Source organism: Chaetomium tenue (genome assembly GCF_020726465.1).
Source record: "Chaetomium tenue strain MPI-SDFR-AT-0079 chromosome Unknown F5144scaffold_3, whole genome shotgun sequence".
Lineage (NCBI taxonomy): Eukaryota > Fungi > Ascomycota > Sordariomycetes > Sordariales > Chaetomiaceae > Chaetomium > Chaetomium tenue.
In genome coordinates, this window is record NW_027117331.1 from 565,474 (window position 1) to 585,426 (window position 19,953).

Consider the following 19,953-nt stretch of genomic DNA (forward strand, 5'->3'; position numbering starts at 1 on the left):
GAGCAATGTTGGCATCATCCGCAGATGGGTTTTGTCCGAAAGGGGTCGGCCCACGACACCCTGATACCTTGATATCCCGTGGGAGGAGTTTCGTGCATTCTTGAACCTCGGATTTTTGGGGGTCACCAGTTGCAACCCCAGGGGCTAAAGGATTCAATCTGATCACATGGAGTGGGTTGTGACAAAGATTGTTTCCCGCGTATGTCTGTAATAGGGATCTTCCGATGCGGGTTTCATCAGGCATCCATCGAATGCCGGCCGAGACCCCGGCGTTGAACACCGGAACCGGGCTCGGTTCGCAGCAAAACCGGGTTCGTCTCCGGGAAGTGGGCGCCCGGTCCACGCACTGCTTCAGCCTTACTGCAACCTTCATGCAATCACCGAGGCAGCGCGTCGTGGGAACCGGTTCATGCAGCGTTGAGTTTGCACTTCTCGAGTCTAAAAACACGCTATATACTATCCCAATCGTGCCAGGCCATCCGTATCTCTCGCTAGTTATGACATTCGTAAACGTAAACTCGTAAACGACTCCCATGACGCGTCCCCCTCCCCCACCACACCCACCATACCACTCCACTCTCTTTCAAACCTCATCCGACTTGACCGAGAACTCGACCCCCTGGTCCAAAAACACCTTCTTGACCACCTCAAAGTGGAACTCCAGCGGGATGGCGCCCTCGCCCTCGAGGATCCAGGTCCACGGTATCCTGACCAGCAACGCCACGCGCTGGAGCCGCGGCAGGCGGGTGCGCACGTCGCGGGCAAAGTGGGTGAGGGTGCGCAGGGCGGCGGCGCGGTAGTGGTTCTGGGACTGGTAGTGGCGCACGCGGTCGCGCGGCCCCCAGTCCGGCAGCGCGTCGAGCAGGTCCACGTTGGACCACCACCAGTCCTCGAGCGCCAGCTCCACCAGGTTGGGCGGCAGGAGGTCGACGAGGGGCGTCTCGAGCACCGCCGCGGGGGTCCCGTACAGCAGGCCCATCTGCACGCAGATGGTGTGTAGGGAGTCCATTTGGGCGAGGGACGTCAGCCGCCCGTCGGGCCCGACTAGGCTCTCGAACCCGGATATGTCCTCCCAGCTGACGTCGAGGTTGCGTAGGTGTTTGGCGTGGTTGGCGAGCGCGATGTCGAGGGACTCGGGGTGTTCGCCAGCGTTGATGCCGTCGTCGAGCATCTCCTTGAGAGAGTCGTCGCCGCGCGGGGCCATGTATAGTGTTTCGAGGCGGGGTGCGTTGAGGAGCAGGTGGTGGAGGTCGCCGGGGTAGGCAACACTATTGTGGAGGTAGATGTGGCGGATATTGGGCATGAAGGGCGGCGCGGTGGCGTCGGTCGGGAGGAAGTCGTCGAACTCGTCGAGCGCCGTGGTCCAGACGCCGTCGTCGCTGCTGACTTCGAGCGTGGTGAGGTTGGGGAAGCTGGAGAAGAGCGGGGAGTACTTCCGCGGCTGGGCGCCCCAGACGTCTGGCCCGTCGCATTCGCACTCGTCTTCCTCGATCTGGGACAAGAGCTCCGGATCGCCTTGTAGAAGGAGGGTGCGGATCGTTTGCAAGGGCGCCGCATCGGGCTCGTCTCGGAAGAGATCCTTGATGCCCTCGATCTGGCCGCAGAGCACCGCGTATTCCGGCTGATCGTCGCTGATGGGTATTTGCAAGAGGACCGTCTCTACCTTGGAGAGGAACATCAGGATAAAGCAGAACAGCGCTTGGGGCACATGGTCGAAGTCGCCTTCGCTGGCAACCATCTGCGGGAGAAAGCTGCTTAGCATTTGGAGAAAGTGTCGAGTGGCCGTGACAAGGACGCCGTCCCCCTGCGCTGGCGTGAAGGTCGGGAGGCACTTGGGAAGGAGCTCGCGGACTTCGCGGACGACATTGATGCATGTCAAAGTGATGTGGCAAGACACGTAGCGCGTGGACAGGCCGTAGTGCGGCTTGCTACAGAGGGTGCGGAAAAAGAAAAGCATTGCTGTCTCGTCCCAGAGCGCTACGTTCCTGTATAGTAACGGGCGTGCCATCTCCGACAAGCGACGGTTGACGCGGCAGACGCTGTGGAGGCCGCGGCGGCATCGCGTGAAGTCGAACCAGGGTTCGTCGACCATCAGTTGGTGGTAGGCGACAGGGCGTGTCTCGCCGATCTCTGGCGGCTGAGGGACCAGGAAGTCCAGTATCAGAGAAATTATCTCAGGTGGTATGGTGTCGAAAACAGGAACCGATGACCGGGCGTCCGCCATGACTGTGTCGCCATTCCGGTCGAGGCCGGTCGCGGGGTTCACGGCGGTCGTCGCCATCTGTGACAACCCGGAGAGCCGCGCCTGGAGTGCCGCTGATAGCTTGCCAATCCTGCCCAGTCAGGAGGGGATTTTATGTAGTCGGGTGGGCAGGAAACCAGGGGCTCACGGGAAACCACGGAGTATTTCATGTATAACGGTGAATGGGAATCCCCCGATTTGGTGTTGCATTCAGAAGAAAAGCAACGCCATCGCGTCGACCCCACCATGCAAAAAAATGCGGGGCATTCGGCAGAACCCGACACCCTAACCCTGGAACCATCAGGCCAAACAGACCGCCAACAAAAAGAGAAAAGGAGAAAAAAAAGAGAAAATAGATCATAAAAGCTTCTTGAGGCTTTTGGTATCCTTCATTTCGTTCCGATAAACTGAGCAGCTACACTTCAACTTTGGCTTTTTTTTGCTCCGGTGGTTTGGTGCCTGGGTGAGTGCGGGTCGTTCTGTCCAGCCGCTGAAGGTTCCTGCCTTTTTTGCGGCCTGCCACGAACTTTGATTCCGTCCGGTTCTTCTTGCCTTGGGAACGACGCGTCCGACTGCAATTGAAGAATCTGGTGCGAGGCAGGTCGGTCTTTTTACATCTTCGCCGAAATATGACCGTCAGACAAAGCTCGAAAAATATAAAACGGCTGCAAAATATCTGTTCAATGTTTGCCATTCTTGCTAGAGTTCTTAGTCACAACAACGAAGATTAGGTAACCTCGCTCACATCTGATTATCGTGCTGGTGACGAACAGACCAAAGTCTCCGAGCAACTTAACGGCAACGACCCTTCACCGAACCGCAAGTCCGACATTGATTCCTCAAACTCCTAAGTGGCTTGGAAACCAATGCCGGACACACAGCCCCTACCTACAGGCTACAATTCCCAATCATAACCTCACCTCCCCCCCCTCCCTTTGCTTTCCTCACAATCACCCTTTGCTCCCAAACCTCAAATCAAGCCCCCCACCGCCGCCGTGGCAGACGCAGATGCCGTCGCCGTCGCGCTACCACACGGCTCGGTGTACAGGAACGTGCCCCACCCCGTGTAGCACTGCTGGCAAGGCGTCTGCGTCGGGCACACCGTCACGGTCTGTGTCTCGATGAACACGCGCTGGCAGCCGCACGAGATTGTGGCGGGTGCTGGGATGGGGGATGTCAGTTTTGAGTCTTGCTTCTTTCTCCTTTTCTGTTGCAATGGGTGTTTTTGGGCTGGGGCGGGATGGTGAGGTGGTAGGGGGGGGAGGTCCATGGGTGCCGTACCGTCAATGACACAAAAGCCCGTCGCGCAGGTGTGAGCGCAGCCGCTGGAGGAGTAGAAGGTCTGCGTCGGGCGGTAGGTGCATGAGTCCGGGTAGCCGGTGATGGTGTCTGTGGTGGTGGTGGTTGGGGTTGGGGAGGAGGCGGGGTTACAAGCTGCGGCTGAGACCGAAGCGGCGGCACTGGGATTCAACAAGTCGTTAAGCGATGGCCGAGGGCAAGGTTCATTTACGTTGGGGGGGCGGTGATCTACCTTGAGATCACGACGGCGGCTTGGTGAAGACGCATTTTGTAAAAGGGATAGAGGTAACTATGCTGGTTAGGTATCTTGTTTGTGTTGTCTGCGGTTGTGGGTGAGCAAGCTGGCGGAAGTGGCCAGCTTGCAAGCAATGCAACCGCGGGACAACCAGTTCATCGCCAAGTTCTGCGCCTAGCGTCGTGGTCGGTAGACCGGCCCGACGTAAGGGAACATCGTGAGCCACATCACCCCGGTGTTTTCCACCCTGGCAGAGTTTTGGCCGCTAGGAGATGGCCGCACTTACGGTTTCTATGTGATAGGCCTGGTTCAGCAGCGACGGTCGTCATTCGTACAGCATTACACAGTTGCGCCGCTCATGGCCCTGGTTGGGCCTTTTGGGTGGCTGTTCTCCTCTGACGTTCACCCAATCCAAGCCCGAGATGGCCGACAAGTTGTGTTCACACAATGGGATGGATACCAACTGTAGATGTACCAGCACCCAGACCTGTAGTAAGCAAAGCAGGGCAAGTATATGTGTTGATATTGGCGAGTTACGAAGATACGTTTGAAAAACGACCGATCTACCTCCTCAGCACGTCCAAAGTACCGCAACCCATCCTCATCCGTCTCGTAAAAAGGGGTACCCTCACCCAAAGTCGACCCAATCGACCCATACCCCGAGTCCACATCGTGATACAGACTCGACCTCTTCAAATCCCCCAGTTTCCACCCATCACACAACAAAAAAACTTCCGAAGCCCGCCTCTCACTCGGCCCACAATCCCCCATCATCACCCCCCCCTCGACCCAACCCCAACACCATCATAACCACCACCCTCAACCCCAACACCACCATCCTCAACACCATCCCCAGCCCCATCTCCAACCCCAACACCCACCCCCGTCTCCGCCTCCGCCCTCAACGCCGCATCCAACAAATCCGCCGTCCCTGGCAACCCCACCGCCTCCACCCCCAACCTGCCCCTCATCTCCTCAAAACTCCGCCACAACGGCACCACATACGCATCCCCCGTCACATCCGTCGCCACCACATGGTTTGAAATCTCTAGGTGGGCTTGTTACAAGCCTCTGCAATAACATGCCCCACAGCAGTCTTCTTCAAGGCCTTTGGTCCTGCCTCTGCGTGTCAGTGCCGGGGCCCTGGCAAGAGCCGCAAGACGGGCCTGGAACGAACGACAATCTCGTTACTTGGCCCGAACTATGTCCCAGGAACAGCATGTTGTCGTGGAGGGCAGAGCAGATGGCTCGATAGTCTGGAGGCAGCCATAAGATGTTGCGCCCGTGCTGCGTAATCCACTCTCCCCTGACGAAGAGACCTTCCTGCCATTGTAGGTGAAGGTCATGCTGGTCTGGAATCATGGTGCCCCAGTCTACCGCGCGCACCCGACCGTCTTGTGTGAGGATCCGTGGAGGGGGACTCGCATCCGGGCCAGCCCGGCCTCGGCAGGCAACGGGTAATGCAGTTTCCTCATGTGGCAAGTAATCGCTCAAATATGGCCCTTTTTCCCCTTTAATCTCTTCAACAAGCTGGGCATGCCCATCACGTTCCCACATGCCTGGCTTGGCCACGTTCCAGAGTTCCCACCAGCAGCCCCCCCCGCCGGGCCGCCACACCGCTCTGGCAACCTGAACAGTCCCGTTGTGGGTCAACAACCTCAGCCCCATGGGTCTGGCGGCGGACTCAGTCGGTATCTTGACCTTGAACGAATTCCTGGTGATCACGTCCCGTATGGCAACCATATTGTCGCCGTCAGCCACGGCGACCACGCTGCCGTCCGTAGACATCGCGACATGCCACAGGCAATTTGGGGGGCGGAAGTATTCCGAGCTTCCCTCATCGGAATCGTTCTGGGATACGGTCACCATGTTTGGGTGGATGGCTGCAAATGTCTTTCCGTTGCCCGAGACGGCGAGCCCCTGGACGGGAACCCCCTTGTTATATCTCCGCCCCTTGTTGTCAAATCTCCGCCGCTGGGCGCTTGAAGCGTCCCAGATCCGTATCGACTTATCACTGGAGGATGACGCGAGATACCTTCCGTCCCTTGAGAATGAGGTCGACGTGATTTTGCGGTCGGCTGAGCCAAGGATGCAACCCCAATAGTCGCGCTCCGCCAACACACTCTTCGGGGCCCAGAATCGAATATCCCCAGGATGCTGCAGCGGGACCGTCGCCACCTTGTCCGTCTCGGGTGAGAAGGCCACGAGGTTTGAGGCCAAGGAAAACTCTTCCAAAAACACAACATAGTCCTTCGGCTTAACATAAGAGTGGTAACCAGGCATCGCCCCGACCGTCCCAGCTGAATGGAAGAAGATGTGAAAGTCTGCCTGATCCAGTTCGCATTGCCAGCGTTCCATTTGATGCCCAGAAGCAGTGTTGAAGACAAATATAGAATGGTGCGACCGTTTCCCGCGAGGGGAAAAGATGGCAAACCGTTCGCCATCTGGCGAAAATGTAGGCCTGCTTAAACGGTGCTTTGATGGGAGATAGCAAACAAGCTCGAAGGAGGATGCACCGGCAGGGCGAGTCCAGACGCGTAGAGCTTTGCTCTGTACCGCGACGATGGCCCGGGATTCGGCATTCGCAAAGATGGCCACCTCACCGCAGGGCCCCTCATCATAGGACAGAATGTCTCCGCAAGTACCAGTCGTGACATCCCAGACCTCAAGTACCCCTTTATCGGAAGCCAAGGCAAGGGCATCGCCCCAAGAGGACAGTGTTGCCAGGCTGTTGTGACGGACGATGCCTGGTATCCCAAACGCCCTTCGGCAGGCCCCAGTCCGAACGTCCCAGGTCCGGACAGTCTTGTCATAAGAAACCGACACGATCATCGAGCCATCATACGAGAACTTTGCTGCGATGATCTCGTCCGTGTGGCCCTCCAAAACTTGAAGGCTCTCGCTGTCCTCGTCGGCAACGCCCTGGACCCTCTGGACCATCGAAAGACGTTGGCTCCAGAACCGCTTTCTGACTTCGCTGTTCGCCGGGCAGAAGACCAGAGGGCCTCCGTAGACTTGAAGAGGCGCCTTCTCTATGACTGAGGCGTTCTTGGTCACAAAGCTGCGGGCATCTGTGAGGAACCTGACCAGTTTTGCCTTCGAGTTGCCGTCGTGGTCTTCCTTGGCGCAAAAAACCCCCAGGATTGCTTGAAAGAACCCGCCCTCGTCTTCCTGGTCGGCCTCCCCCGTCTGGACAGCAGCTAGGAGTCGCCTGACCGACAACACCCCGCGGCGAACCCCCCCGAGGAGGCTCAGGCTCTCGAGCCAATGAAGAAAGTGCTGGTCCAGGAATCGTAAAACCTCGTCGACGAATGCGAGCACGGTGTCAGGCGCGAGAAGGGCCTGGCCGGCATCGATCGCGTCGCAGGCGTGGCTCATCCAATACATGCATGCGTAACTCATGCATGCTAGGGGATCGTTTTCTGGCCGCGTCACTTCGCCCACTAGCATGCCTGGCTGAGAAATCTCGTGCATATTGCCACGCAGCCGTGGACTCATCAGACGCAAGGCCGCCGAGAAAATGGAATAATGGACCTCTTTAATCCCGGAGGGAAATAGTTGCGGATGCGCGTAGGAGGATAGTAGAAAATCTTTGGCCGACTGGTGGATGAACGCGACCATGCCATCCTCCTCCCGGACCACCAGAAAGGATCCACAGAGCTTGACCAGCTCTTCTACATTCTTCCTCGGCTTGTCCGCGAGCAGCTCGGAGTGGACTAGGAAGGGCAGCTCGGCGATGGCCACGGGGGTATAGACGGTCGCCATAAGGGCAAGGACCGACACGCAGAGGTCCTTGCTATCCGAGTCAAACACCTGCTGGAGCATGGTCTTGTACATGCCGTCTAGTTCGGACGGCAGCTGGTCCAGCTTGTGGAGTGCCTCGACGTTAGGGGTCTGTTTCAAAACCCTACACACCATCGCAACCCAGAGAAAGGTGCCGTCGGCGTGGCGGGAAAGGTGGCCCTTGATGGCTGCCTTTGTGCCGTCATCGTATTGCTTGAGTTCTGCTAGATTCTGAACCTGGAGATCGATGTATGTGGCAATGCCAGACGAGATTTCCGCCGCATTCTCCTCGAGGGAGAGGCCTACTGCGTGCGGCGCCGTATTGAGTTGCTCTTCAATCGCGGGCCAGTTTCGGCTAGAGACGACAAACTTGATGCCAGACGGCAGGGTGGACGCCTTCTCGACGAGGAATTTGAGTAACTCTTGACGGCCGACCCGACATTCGTCGAGCGCATCGATGACGATGAACGCTTCTGCCAGGCGAGGGTGTTGCAAGATGTCCGTCAAGACCTCTGAAAGTATCACCCAGGCATCGACCGACTTGAAGAGGGTGATCGCCTTGGTCTGGTACTTAGCCCGCAAAGATGGGATCAGTTGAGGGTTGCTCTCCAGGAGCGTGAATATGATGCCGCGGGCCACCGCTGTGGCGTTGTTGAGCTGCTCGTCGGCTTCGGTGCAAAAGAAATAGGAGACGGCTGCCGACCCGCTGCCTTGCGAACTCAAGTGGTCGATGACGCCACAGAGCAACATGGTTTTGCCCTTTCCGGGATCCCCGTGAATCCACAAAAGCCGGCTCTGGTCGTCGTTGCGCCAGCGTCGCAGCCTCTCGTGGCGAAGGACCCAGGAGTAGCATTCTTTGAGAAGTCCCCCTCTGTTGTCTACCACAGTTTGTTTATAGTAATAGGGGTTGCTTCGGCAAGAGGCAGGAGAGAAGATTTGGAGAAACAGATTGTCATCCTCGCTGATTCTATGGCTATCGTGAAACAGTCAGAGCCACTACTCCATCAAGACATGGGAAGGATCCATCAGGAGCATGTCAATACCTGACGTTGTTTTGCCAATCCCACAGAATATCCTTCACTCCGATATATCCGTTGTGCTCCTCTGAGGGAAACTTGACCATGTTAGCATGGTTGGCGTGGATGCTGAGTGACTGCCAGCCCTCGAGCGTAGCAGAGGTCTTGGAGACGACGGGTCCCACGACAGGCAGGCCAAGTTCCTCAAAGAAGCAGACCACCTCTAGTTCTCTCCCGCCCTCCCGCTGCTGCCTGTACAACGATGTCAGTCATCTTTATCCCCCTTGGGGATTCGGGAGCTATTTTGCTCCCAAGCAGGGTGGGGGAAGGGGGGGTGGACGACCCGGATTTGGCATACCTCATCATCTCCCAGAAGGTGATCTGAACGTCTTCAAGAAGCTGGTTCTCTGTCTGCAGGATCTGCAGCAGCGACTTGTTGACCGACTTGACGACTCCAAGAGCCCCAGCGGGGACTTTAGCCCAGTCCGCCATCCATGAGCCCTTGTGGGGCGTCCCCATGAAGATGATGCCCCGGACGCTGTCGAACAAGTCGCGGAGCCGCCGGTCCGGGTTGTCGCGCGATCGCAGGATGGCCTTCTTGCACACAAGACCGCCCAGACTGTGGGCGACGAGGATGATGGGCCGGCCTTGTGCGCCCGCGCTGGCCCGGCCACGGCACAAGTCGTTCATAAAGTTGCTCGCGTGGTCGTTTAGGCGGTTGTTCGACGCGACCGAGTTGTTGACGACGTAAGCGTCGTAGCCAAAGGTCAGAAGGCGGGCATCCGGGAGGTCTTTCGGCAGAAGAGTTTTGGGCCACGGCTCGGCGTGCCCGGGGTAGGTCCAGGTGCTGTCTCGGTTCCCGGTCAGACCGTGAACGAAGCAGATGTCGACCTTGGCATTGGGGTTGGGGTGCCACATCTTCACGCCATCGGGGAAAGATATGGGAGTCGACGACGACGGGTTGGATTGGGCTCCAGTTTCGCCCTCATTGTCCTGGGCATCTCCAGTGCTGGGAGTCCGAGGCTCCGACTTGAACCAGGATCGAATGCCCATTGCGGCGGTTTGCTGTGTGGGCTCTCCGGCTTGTTGAGTTTCACCGGCTGGTTGGGGTCAATGTGATAGGGATGTCGGTGTGTTGTCACTGTTGTGTACGGAGGAAATGCAGACTGCAAGAGAGTTGAGACTTGCGGTCTTGGTTCGTCGAGGAGCCCTCATATCGAGCGCCCATCACAGGGCTCGGTAGCCGCGCAGTAGCCGCCGGAAGTTCAGCTCTGAAAACTGAAACCTGGGGCTGCGCTGTGTGCGGCAAACGCCTGGCCAGGGCCGTCTTGGCGCTCGCGCGGGCGTGGCACACCACTTCTTTTAGGTACCTTAAGGTACATACATATGTAGGTACGACCCCCTGCTCAACACAGCCCCAAGCCGGTCTTCACGCGTTGCCACTTACGGACGAGGGCCGCAAACGCGTTGGCAGAACCCATGGTCAGAAGGCGATGTTGGAATCACACCACGAGAAGGCTGGGAAACGGAGATAGGAAATAGTATAATTAGAACCTAGGTAGGTACCTTACCTTACGTAGGACGAGGCCTACCGTTTCGGACACATGACCCAGGTTCTGCTAAGCTACCTTACCTAGGTAGGTAAGTCAGCAACTTGCCCCTAAAAAGAAAGTGAACCCCTCAAATCCAGAAACAAGTTTCCGCCCTCCCGACATATAATAACGACAGCTTTTAGCCTTCGTTGTTGTTCAGAGGGTGCGGTTTCTGTCCTCATAGCTATCAGTTCTGGGCCCATCTGAGTAGACATAGAACTTTTATGGGTAATATGGGACTGGAAATTGTACGAGAATTGCCAAGAAAACTTAAGAGGAAGAGGCTCTCCATCCCGACAATGTCTAGGCGCTGACGGTTGCCCCTGAGGGTAAAGAAGGGAACGACTAGGCCCCTTTTTCGATTTTTACCGGGAGGTGGCCGGTTCATACATCCCTGACTTCTTTGGCGAAGAGGACCAGGCCCTCAGGGGCCACCGGGATCTTACCGACATCATCCAGCTCACCAGGCGATGCGGCTGTACGCGCGAACATTTTACTACTCGCTTTGGGAACGTTGATGGACAGACGATGGTAGACCCGAGAGCGACCAGGATCGTACCTTCATTTTGGCGGCCCGAGTCTTGACCATGACAAACTTCGACGGTGCGGATAATCAAGACTTCCTCTTCGACCGAATACGCAATGGGAGCGAGGGAGGTATAGGTACTCTTCCACCAGCGGCTTGGGTCTCTACCGCGCGCTCGCAAGACACCATGGCGGAGATCTTTCCTCCTCGAATCCATCCCAGTTTGCAAGTCGGCGATCCCCAGTCGACGGTCATCAAGAACAGCTTAACAGCCGATACGTTAAATAGGGTTGCCAGGATTAGCATAGAGCGGACTGATAACTTGCGGGACCACCTGAGGCTGGATCCGACGATGGGGGTAGTGCAAGTCTTTCATCAGAATAGTGTTCTAAGGGAGCATCTCTTGGCCACAAAACCTAGAGGGGGCGACGAAGCGTAAGTTCACCACTCGAGGAGCTGTAACCCGGCTAAGACCAGACTGAACTAATAATTCCCATCGTCAAGCAGCTCTGAGATAACCTCCCCCAGCCTCCCACGCGAATTGGCACTCGAGACCGTCTACACGCTCCAGCTCCTCTTCCCACCAGGCGGCACGTCGCAAGCAATGCTGCGGACCCTAGTCAGCAAGCAGGGCTTTGACCCAGACTCACTGCGGTTCGGGACCGCCCTATTCGAGCTCAGCCAGCACGAGAGGGAGAGGGCGCTGTGCTTCCCCGTTTGGGGCACACGCCTGATGGACCTGTACGACGAGGTCGAGAACCCGAAGCCGCGCGGGAAGCTGGATGTATGGCTCGAGAGGAGGAGTAAGTCACGACATATTATGCTCGCGACGGCGGTGGGCATCTTTACTACAGTGTTGTTGGGGCTGTTGAGTCTTTGTGTGAGCATCTTTCAGGCGTGGATTGCGTGGCAGGAGTGGAAGGGGTCTGCTGCCGGTCGGTGATTGTACTTGATCGACGCTCTTGGAGGTATAGACATTGGTCGCCCAAGGCATTCACAGCAGCGGCATGTTGAGAGCATTTATTTCCAGACACCACTCGCATTGTATGTACATACGCTTTCTATTCGTGTATCCCAAAGCCCCAGAGCCTGCCAATTTTATGATCTGTCGGTTCAGTTGATGGAGTAGGAGGATTTGTTGGGCTGGTTGGCTGATTTGATTGCGCGGGGGGAGTTGAGGGCGCCGGCGGTGGAGAGAATTCCGGTGCCGTTGGATGGGCTGGCCGTGGAGGGATTTTAGGAGGAGGTTAAGCGGGTTTTGGCGGCCGCCACAGAGAAGAAGATTGGACATCGGAAGTATGTATTGGACTTTATGGGAGCTGGGGAGGTGTAAGTGGACGTGATGACAAGGCTTGTCTTGTAATGACGGACTGCTTAAAACGATGATTGATGATTGCTTGAGTTGAATATTCTTACCATAAGTGTTTCCATCCTCATCCTTTTCGTCCTTCTAAGAATTGCATATCTGTGGTTCTGGTTGCGAATTACCTTGTTCCTTTGACGTTTGTTTTCGTCCAGATCATGGTGGGTAACTCAGTTCCGAGATCACATCTCCCTCATTTAATGAAAAGGTAGAGCAAGGAAACACTTCAATCCACTTCATTGTGGGCCAACTAACATACTCTATTTGGCTGAAAGGTCAAATCAGTGGGGAGTTTAATTCTCGTAGGCTAATCCTTGTACTGCTTCTCCTTCTCGATAGCTTCCGCATTGTGCTTCCTCAACGTGTCCTCCAGCCCGGGAATCGGACCATCCGAGTCAATTTTCACGGTCCTCATAAGCCGACCCAAAAATGCATAGATTCCAGGCATGTACAGAAGCTCAACGATCTCCTCCGTACTGAACACCGCCTTCATCCGTTCCAGCGTCTCAGGGATGATGCGGTTCTCGGAACTGCTAAGCTCCTCGATGGCCTGTGCTATAAGCCGCCGACGAGGCGAGAATAGGGCCTCAGGAAGGGCGGTGTGAGGGTCTTTCAGAGCAGCCAGCTGCTCGTCGCTGAAGCCAAAGATGCGTGCGAAAAGCTCGTTGACTTCCCACTCGTACGGCGCATCTAGGACCGCTGCGGTGCGTAGCACAGCGGTCTACCACTCCGAGGAGCGCAGCTTGCGCTCAGGGCTCCATTGGCACTTCAGTTGCTTCATGAAGGTCGGGAAGTTGGCGGTAGAGTGGCCGAGGATCTAGGGTCGGGTCTTGGTTAGGAACGGACGACACGCACATAGCCTATCGACGAAGCCCTTACCTTGAGGATGTTACGCTCTGCAGGGAATGCCTGCATGCCGGCCTTGACTTCCGGCGGAGCGTCCTCGGAATTGAGGTAGGGGAGCAAGTGCTCATTGGTGATTTCTAGGCTGTTCCAGGAGGCCATGATGGAGGTCGTTGGGGATGTAACCCGTAGTGTTACACAACTGGAAGCGTATGTCGGCCTTTGGGGGTAAAATGTGCCTTGTTCCTCGAGCTGGGGATGGGAACTGAAGAAGGTTTAAATATGTCAACCACCCGCCCTTCACCTCCCCCGCCTTTCGTTATTCGTGTAAGCCGTCTGGTTGATGCCCAAGCAACCCAACAGCTTCGAACAACAACCACTGCACATACCGATACTGTTCTTTTAATTACATTTGCTACTTGGTATCCAGAATCTTCGTTGCAGAATGGCCAATTATACGGAAGAACAACTTGTCTAGGCCTTTTTATATACACAATATAGCCGTTCACTGGCTTCTGTCAGTTTTGAAGCAATCGTCTTTCACAAGCTCGGCCCTACAAAGCTGTTTAGATCGGTGCAAACGACGAACATTATCTATATAGCTTTCGAAGGTTTAGGAGAACAGTTGGGGCGAGCCAAGCTTTACCTTAGAAAGATTGAAAGAAGGAAGGAAGGGAAGCTTTTAGTATCCAACCTATCCTCAGGGTTACGTTGTAGTCTCGAGAATTAGACTTGTGACAAGTAGAGAGGGTATCGTATCCAGAATGAAGATGATGTCTATGTGACGTTGGTGGCTTGGGAGCTACGATACTAATTTCTTGATTCGTGGTTTGCGGAGTCATGTTGTTCGGCCGCGAGGTGCAGTTCTTATGGGTCCTCCCTTGGCCAGACTGAACAGGCAGCGGGGGGAGAGAACCGAGACTTTGATGATGTTGCCTTGTTAATCCCGAATTCCGGTAAACATTGCCCTTTCGGTATATGGGCGGTTAGGGGTGGAGCGTATTACGGGCCGCACCACGCGAACCTGCAATCAAGCTTCCTTGGCAAGAAAGTACCTACCTACCTACCCTACCTAACGCATTTGCTGACATTTAACTACCCGAGTGGCACCACGAAAAGCTTGTGATGCTTGTTTCGGCCCACAGCTTAACCCCACACCACCTATCCATAACCGGAGGGATGTCAAGTACATGTACAGGGGCTCTGATGGGCCTGTAAATGTAACAGCATCATGAAACGACAATAGGACTGCCTTCCAAGGTTGTTACATTTACTGTGTAATTATTCCCCCACTTTGCCTGCAGCGCGGGAAGTTTCCGCTGAAACTGTGGAAGTACCCATCTATCTTATCTTATAGCTACGGTACATTGCCGACTTACCTACCTACCTACCTAACATGTCTAGCCGAGTGGCAGTGGTTTGCCCGATGATATAACCGAGGTCGAGGAACAGGTTTGCTGTCGGTGGCAGCTCGCTTCGTTACAAAGCCGAACGTCGAGTTGGGTTTTCAAGAACAGTCTCCAACGGGTGCGCGCTGAGAGGGACATTACAAGGCCTCTTTCGTTTCTCAAGGGCGATCTTTGATCCAAGTAGTTCGGCAGGACTTTGAGGCACCATGGCAAGAGTGGAATGGATCTCCAGAGGAGTATCTGGAACATGACAGGACACTCGTCCTGTCGTTGTCAGGGCCTCGGTTCCGCATTGGGCTCGTGGGTGGACGCTACCTTGTCACAACCCACCACGCCCTCTGTGACGTTTGATCCCACGATGGGATTGAGGCGGCGGTGCGGGCGTCTGGGTTGGTTAAGGATACGGCGGTTGTGCTTGTGGAGGTCAACAAGTAGCCGCAAATTGCCGCCTTCTGCACCTTCATTAACGAAGGGGCCATCATTACCCCTGATGCTGCTGTGTTCATCCAACCTGCGGAGCAACACCAGGAAACTATCCGGGCGCTTAAGGTCGTTCTAACACACTCGCTCCCGCCATACATGGTACCCCACGCGGTGCTACCCATGTCTGACTTCCCGAAGCTGTCGTCGAGGAAGATCGACAGGAAGGCTCTGAAGAAGATGGTTGAGGAAATGAGTGGCGCTGCCATCTATCCATACGCCCTCAGCAGTACCGCCGGAGCGGAATACACGGCCGTGCCCGTCCAGAACGAGCTGGAGGCTTTTCTTAAGTCCTTGTGAGCCGAGGTCCTAGGCATTCCGGAACAATCGTCCATCGGCAGAGAGGCGAACTTCCGTTCTTTGGGCGGGGACCCCATCTCCGCCATCAGTTTAGCCAGTCTGACGCGCCGGCGTGGTTTCGCGCTGAGTGTTCCGGATATTCTGGGGCACCGTACGCTCAAGGACCTTGCAACAACCATGTATACACTGGATGTGGAACTGGTGCCCTTTGAGAAGCCCGTCTTTGAAACGCCAGAATTGGTCAAGAGCCTGCTGGTCGCCCGTGGGTTGAGCTGGGATCAGGACCTGGACTATGGTACGTACCTCTGATAAAGACATCCGAAAAAGGAAACGCTGACATCGTCTAGTCTATCCATGCCCTCCAGGTCAAACCGAGTTCTTGAAGCAAGGTGCTCGGGACGAACAAATGTGGGTGCTCAACACTGTCCGGCGCATGTCGGCCTCTATCGATCAAAACCAGTGGATTGCAGCAACACAGGCTCTCGCTCAGGCCAACGGCACCCTCCGAACGTCATGCATGTAAGTACCAGACACCGGAGCATGGGTCGGTGTTGTGCTGCGAGAGGTGAAACTCTCCCTGCTTAAGGTAGAAGGCCAAGAAGGAGATGAGATCTCTGAGATGATCAACGAGGTATACACATACCGCTTTACCTCACCGGAGCCGTTCATCCGGTATGTCATGGTCACATATCCCGACAAGACGTGGGATCTGGTCATCAAGATGGATCACGCGGTGTACGACGGGACCCTCTTGTGCATCTTCGGATGACCACTTCAACGCCATCCTCCGCGGCACCGAGATCACCAAGCATGTCCAGTTCAAAGACTTTGCCCTTGCCGTCTTCGAGGCGAACAAGTCTCGATCCCTCAAGTACTGGGCGGCGAAGCTCTCCAGCGCAGCGACCGACACAAACGAATCAGCTACCAGCCCAGCCGCACCATGGCTCAAAGCACCCGCCCCCTGCAGCACCGGCCTTCTCCGCCAACCCCCGCCCACCGCACAAGCCGACACACTCGAGAACCCCGCCGCCAACCTCGGCGCAACCCCATCATCCATCTTCCAAGTCGCCTTCCAGCTATGGCTCTGCTAAACCGCTGCCGGCCACGGCACCAACCAACCCATCGGCTTTGACGACCTCGCCAGCGGGGTTGAGCCGCGCCGAGGCAGGTAATCGTGTGTCGTTTCTGTTTCAGCCGTTTACGCCGGCGGCGGCGGTGGCGGACGATGATCCGAATGGGGGGCTGAACTTCCGGTGGCTGGTCATGGCCAAGTCGCGGGCGCGCATGTTCCAGCCGTATGCCCTTATTGTGGAGGTGGCGAAGGCGGTGGGGGCTGGGCATAATCTGGCAATGTTTTATGATGAGGTGACTTTTGAGGGGGGAAAGGTGGAGAGGGTTGTTGCAGCGTGTGCTGGGGAGAGGGTCGCGACAGTGGGGGATGTGGTGCGGGAGAGTTGAGATGGAAGGGGTTGGGTTGTGTGTATTCGGTTCTTGGAATTATGTAGGTGCTATGTAGTATTGGCTACTAGTTCATATTCAAGTTTTCTATCTTGGAACTCCCGGTCAGAAATTTGCAATACGAAAGGTATTCCGGAGAAAGCTTCATCGACGGGGCACACTCGACTTTCCGGCGGTCAAGCAGTGGCAGTGAGATTCAATATTAATGATAGAGCTGTTGGAAGTAATACAGGGAGCAGCTGGAAAACAGAGCTTCACTGGAAATGTAGTATAAAAGAAAGGAATTAAAAAAACGCTGGGAACCTCCAGCTAGAATGTGCTGAGCTCTACCGATCTGGAAAACAACGTTGTTGGCTGAAGGCGAAGGTGACTTCTTGCATTCTTCCCTATAAAATGGTCCACCCTACGTACAGCGCGAGCTCTCCAAGTCGATCTGCTTATAACTAAGTCAGAAGATAGAGAGAGGCAGTTGTACGTAGATATCAGGGGCTTTTAGTACGATACGATTCGTTCCGCCCGCCGGACTCAATAAACCCGAAAGGGCGACTATTGCATCGGCTTCGGCCCATGTAAACCCGACATCATTTGCGCCTATTACACCACGCCTTGCAGTATTTTTCCGTCACATAATCCAGAGCGTTTCAACCGGATCTTATTCTCTTAGATTCTCCACCTAACCCGTCTTGCAAACGCCGGCGATCTCGCCGTCTGTCCCGGTGCCCCTTGTCACAAGCGGAGCGTCCCTATCCGCACCATCACATGGCATTAAGCTACTAACCAATCATGCGAGCGCAAACATTAACATTCTTTCCAGCCAAGGGGAAGGTTCCGGGCCAGTGGAAGTGTAACATTGTAAACGAGTCCGACTAGCATTGGGAGCATCTGGGGTTATAAGCAGGCTTCATTGCCGCCTGGGGATTATGGTGCCGTAGCATCGAGGTCGAAGGAACGAATTACGATCACTCTCACACCCACATCGAAGTTATTAATTACCACGAGACTGTCCACGACACCATGAAGCTCTCACTTCTCGCTACTAGTCTTGTGTCCGCCTTTCTTGCGGTGGCGGCGACCCCGGTAAGCCGGCAAGCAAAGTCTGCCGCCTTCTTTCTCGCGGGTGATTCCACGACAGCCGTCAACGGTGGTTGGGGCGACGGCTTCGTGGCCATTTTGCAAAGCGGTGCTATCGGCGAGAACAAGGGTCACAGCGGTGCTACGACGGCTTCATTTGTCGCCGGGGGCGACTGGGCAAAGGTGTTAGATTTAGTCAAGAGCAACAAGGACAAGTACGACTGCTATGTAACAATCCAGTTCGGCCACAATGACCAGGTACGGACCCCGTGTCTCTGTCCAATATTCGCATCGTTGAATCCTTGCTGAACTTCGCACTTCTTGCCTCGGTCCAGAAATCTACCTCGGGCGTCAGCATTTCTGCCTTCCAGACCAACCTTCAAAACATGGCCAACCAGGTCAAGTCGGCCGGCGGAATACCCGTAATTCTGACGTCGCTTACGCGTCGCACCTTCACCAACGGGCAGCTAGACGATAGCCTGGCCAACGTGTCCGATGCGGCTAAGAAGGCGGCAACGGCTGTCGGCGTCACGCTTCTCGACCTCAACGCCGCCTCCAAGAAGTACGTTCAGGCCATTGGCTCGTCCAACGCCGACAAATATAACCTTGCCCAAGGCGACCGGACTCACCTCAACCCCCACGGAACCGACGTCTTTGGCCGCATGGTTGCTGATCTCATAGTCGGCTGGAAACCGGCGCTTTCTACCTACATCACTCCCGATGCTGCACTGTCCGAGAAGATTGCGCAGGGCGTCTACGCTTGATAGGAGAGGGAGAGAATGGCCAACTGTACATAAGCATACCGGATAAGCTACAACTCACATTGTGAACTACATGCTAACGTGGTCCACCCCCAAGCGGCGCACACCCCCAAGCGGCGCACTTTTCCACAACCACACGACAAGAAACATTAATTACACCACCACAACGCCTATAATACACCGAAACTATACAGAGTTATATACATCAGACATTACCACATCTCCCTGACACGTGCGCGCATTGTGCCCAGGCTTTCCACACTTGCTACAACGCCGTGGAGCCGTCTCTGTTCGACCCCGCCGACCACGATTTTCCCGCGTTTCACGCTCTACCTGTTCCTGCACCTCTCTCTGGCTTAATAGATCACGTGAATCTCCTACAGTAAGTGATCCTCCAAGACGCACACGTGTTTCTTTGGCCCTTCGCCGCTTGCTCAGTGCCTCATTTGCCTTCTGTAAGGTACGTATCTCACCCGTCATTAGGGCAACCGAGTGCGCCAACGCCTGCGTCCCCTTCGCAAGCTGGTCGACAGCAGTGAGAATTTGCGTCGGCGAGCTTCCCTGGTGACGGGCAATCCGACTTTTGATGTACTCGGATTGCGAGACAGCCTCTGTTGGGTTCCGTGGCGTCTGGGAGGACCAAGGATCGGCAGCGGCGGAGGGGGGACCAGTTGGTGTTGGCATCCGTAACTTGACATCCAGCTTGGATATCACTGAATCGGGGTCAAAAGGTACTAGACCTGCACCTCTGAAACCCCCTTTGTTGTTGCTCTCGGTCATGGCGGAAAAGTGGGCGGCTTTGAAGGCGAGGAAGAACTCGACCTTGGTGATGTGGTTGATATGCGCTCTGACGAAGTGCTCGATTTGCCGACCGTACGCCGTTTTCAGGACACTAAAACACCCAACATCGAGTGGCTGGGTTATATGGGATGAGTGAGCCGGCAGGCTGATGGTGACAATGTTGTTCTGCTTGCAAAAGGCTTCGAATTCGGCCGACAGGTGACTCTCATGCCCATCAAGCACAATCAGCCGATACACACCCTTCGTACGAGACTTTGTGTGCTTATCGAAGTGTTTGATCCATTCTAGGCCGGTCTCGTTGTCGGTCCACCCATTGGAAGTTGGTTTGATAGCCCAGTCGAGCGGAAGGTTGCTCTCTGTGTACCAGTTTGCGAAGTGGTACATGCCTTGCACGATCAGAAACGGCGGGAGGCACCACCCTTCGCCATTGATGCACTCAATCGCCGTTGCCCATTCCCTATTGCCAGGCTGAACTGCTTTGCCCCTTCCACGTCGATCAGCGCGTGTCACTACCATAGACGCGCAGATAACGCCCATCATGAAGCCGGTCTCGTCGAAGTTGTAGAAGTCGCAGTCGTGGATGCCGTACTTCGCTCTCATGTTGTGCACAAGCTTGAACCACGCACCAATAAGCTCTGGATCTTCGCAGAGGGCTCTCTGAAAGTCGTATGCGCGATTGAAACGCGTCTTGAGTTTTGGTTGTCGCTTGACGAACTTTTCGGCCCAGTGCTTACCGACACGTCCGCCGTCGCGTTGCGCGAGTAGCAAATTGGC

General features: G+C 55.6%; 7 protein-coding genes across 7 annotated transcripts; 3 read left to right on the top strand and 4 right to left on the bottom strand.

Annotated features, from left to right (window-relative positions):
- Positions 1-405: 405 nt before the first annotated feature.
- On the bottom strand, positions 406-2,457 carry F5144DRAFT_565835 (uncharacterized protein). The gene has a single exon (XM_066788523.1). It carries the CDS (start codon positions 2,279-2,281, stop codon positions 584-586), a length of 1,698 nt encoding a protein of 565 aa, XP_066644224.1. The 5' UTR covers positions 2,282-2,457; the 3' UTR covers positions 406-583.
- A 617-nt stretch (positions 2,458-3,074) lies between these two features.
- On the bottom strand, positions 3,075-4,111 carry F5144DRAFT_161044 (uncharacterized protein). The gene is made up of 3 exons (XM_066782540.1): positions 3,774-4,111; positions 3,524-3,702; positions 3,075-3,403 (listed from the first exon to the last, which is right to left on the bottom strand). Exons 1-3 carry the CDS (start codon positions 3,806-3,808, stop codon positions 3,213-3,215), a joined length of 405 nt encoding a protein of 134 aa, XP_066644225.1. The 5' UTR covers positions 3,809-4,111; the 3' UTR covers positions 3,075-3,212.
- Positions 4,112-6,412: 2,301 nt separating this feature from the next.
- On the bottom strand, positions 6,413-9,829 carry F5144DRAFT_161070 (uncharacterized protein). The gene is made up of 4 exons (XM_066782541.1): positions 8,934-9,829; positions 8,603-8,827; positions 6,792-8,532; positions 6,413-6,664 (listed from the first exon to the last, which is right to left on the bottom strand). Exons 1-4 carry the CDS (start codon positions 9,626-9,628, stop codon positions 6,605-6,607), a joined length of 2,721 nt encoding a protein of 906 aa, XP_066644226.1. The 5' UTR covers positions 9,629-9,829; the 3' UTR covers positions 6,413-6,604.
- Positions 9,830-10,626: 797 nt separating this feature from the next.
- F5144DRAFT_529203 (uncharacterized protein) lies at positions 10,627-12,085 on the top strand. Its single transcript, XM_066786897.1, has 2 exons — positions 10,627-11,128; positions 11,222-12,085. The coding sequence occupies exons 1-2, from the start codon at positions 10,755-10,757 to the stop codon at positions 11,634-11,636; spliced, it is 789 nt and encodes a 262-aa protein (XP_066644227.1). The 5' UTR covers positions 10,627-10,754; the 3' UTR covers positions 11,637-12,085.
- Positions 12,086-12,363: 278 nt separating this feature from the next.
- F5144DRAFT_628047 (uncharacterized protein) lies at positions 12,364-13,127 on the bottom strand (the record flags this gene model as incomplete). The annotated part of the gene is made up of 3 exons (XM_066792319.1): positions 12,936-13,127; positions 12,782-12,873; positions 12,364-12,691 (listed from the first exon to the last, which is right to left on the bottom strand). The coding sequence occupies exons 1-3, from the start codon at positions 13,059-13,061 to the stop codon at positions 12,364-12,366; spliced, it is 546 nt and encodes a 181-aa protein (XP_066644228.1). The 5' UTR covers positions 13,062-13,127.
- A 2,112-nt stretch (positions 13,128-15,239) lies between these two features.
- Positions 15,240-15,898, top strand: F5144DRAFT_565848 (uncharacterized protein). The gene is made up of 2 exons (XM_066788524.1): positions 15,240-15,383; positions 15,436-15,898. Exons 1-2 carry the CDS (start codon positions 15,266-15,268, stop codon positions 15,609-15,611), a joined length of 294 nt encoding a protein of 97 aa, XP_066644229.1. The 5' UTR covers positions 15,240-15,265; the 3' UTR covers positions 15,612-15,898.
- Positions 15,899-17,560: 1,662 nt separating this feature from the next.
- On the top strand, positions 17,561-18,381 carry F5144DRAFT_487755 (SGNH hydrolase-type esterase domain-containing protein; the record flags this gene model as incomplete). Its single annotated transcript, XM_066785628.1, has 2 exons — positions 17,561-17,875; positions 17,953-18,381. The coding sequence occupies 2 exons, from the start codon at positions 17,561-17,563 to the stop codon at positions 18,379-18,381; spliced, it is 744 nt and encodes a 247-aa protein (XP_066644230.1).
- Between the last annotated feature and the right edge of the window lie 1,572 nt (positions 18,382-19,953).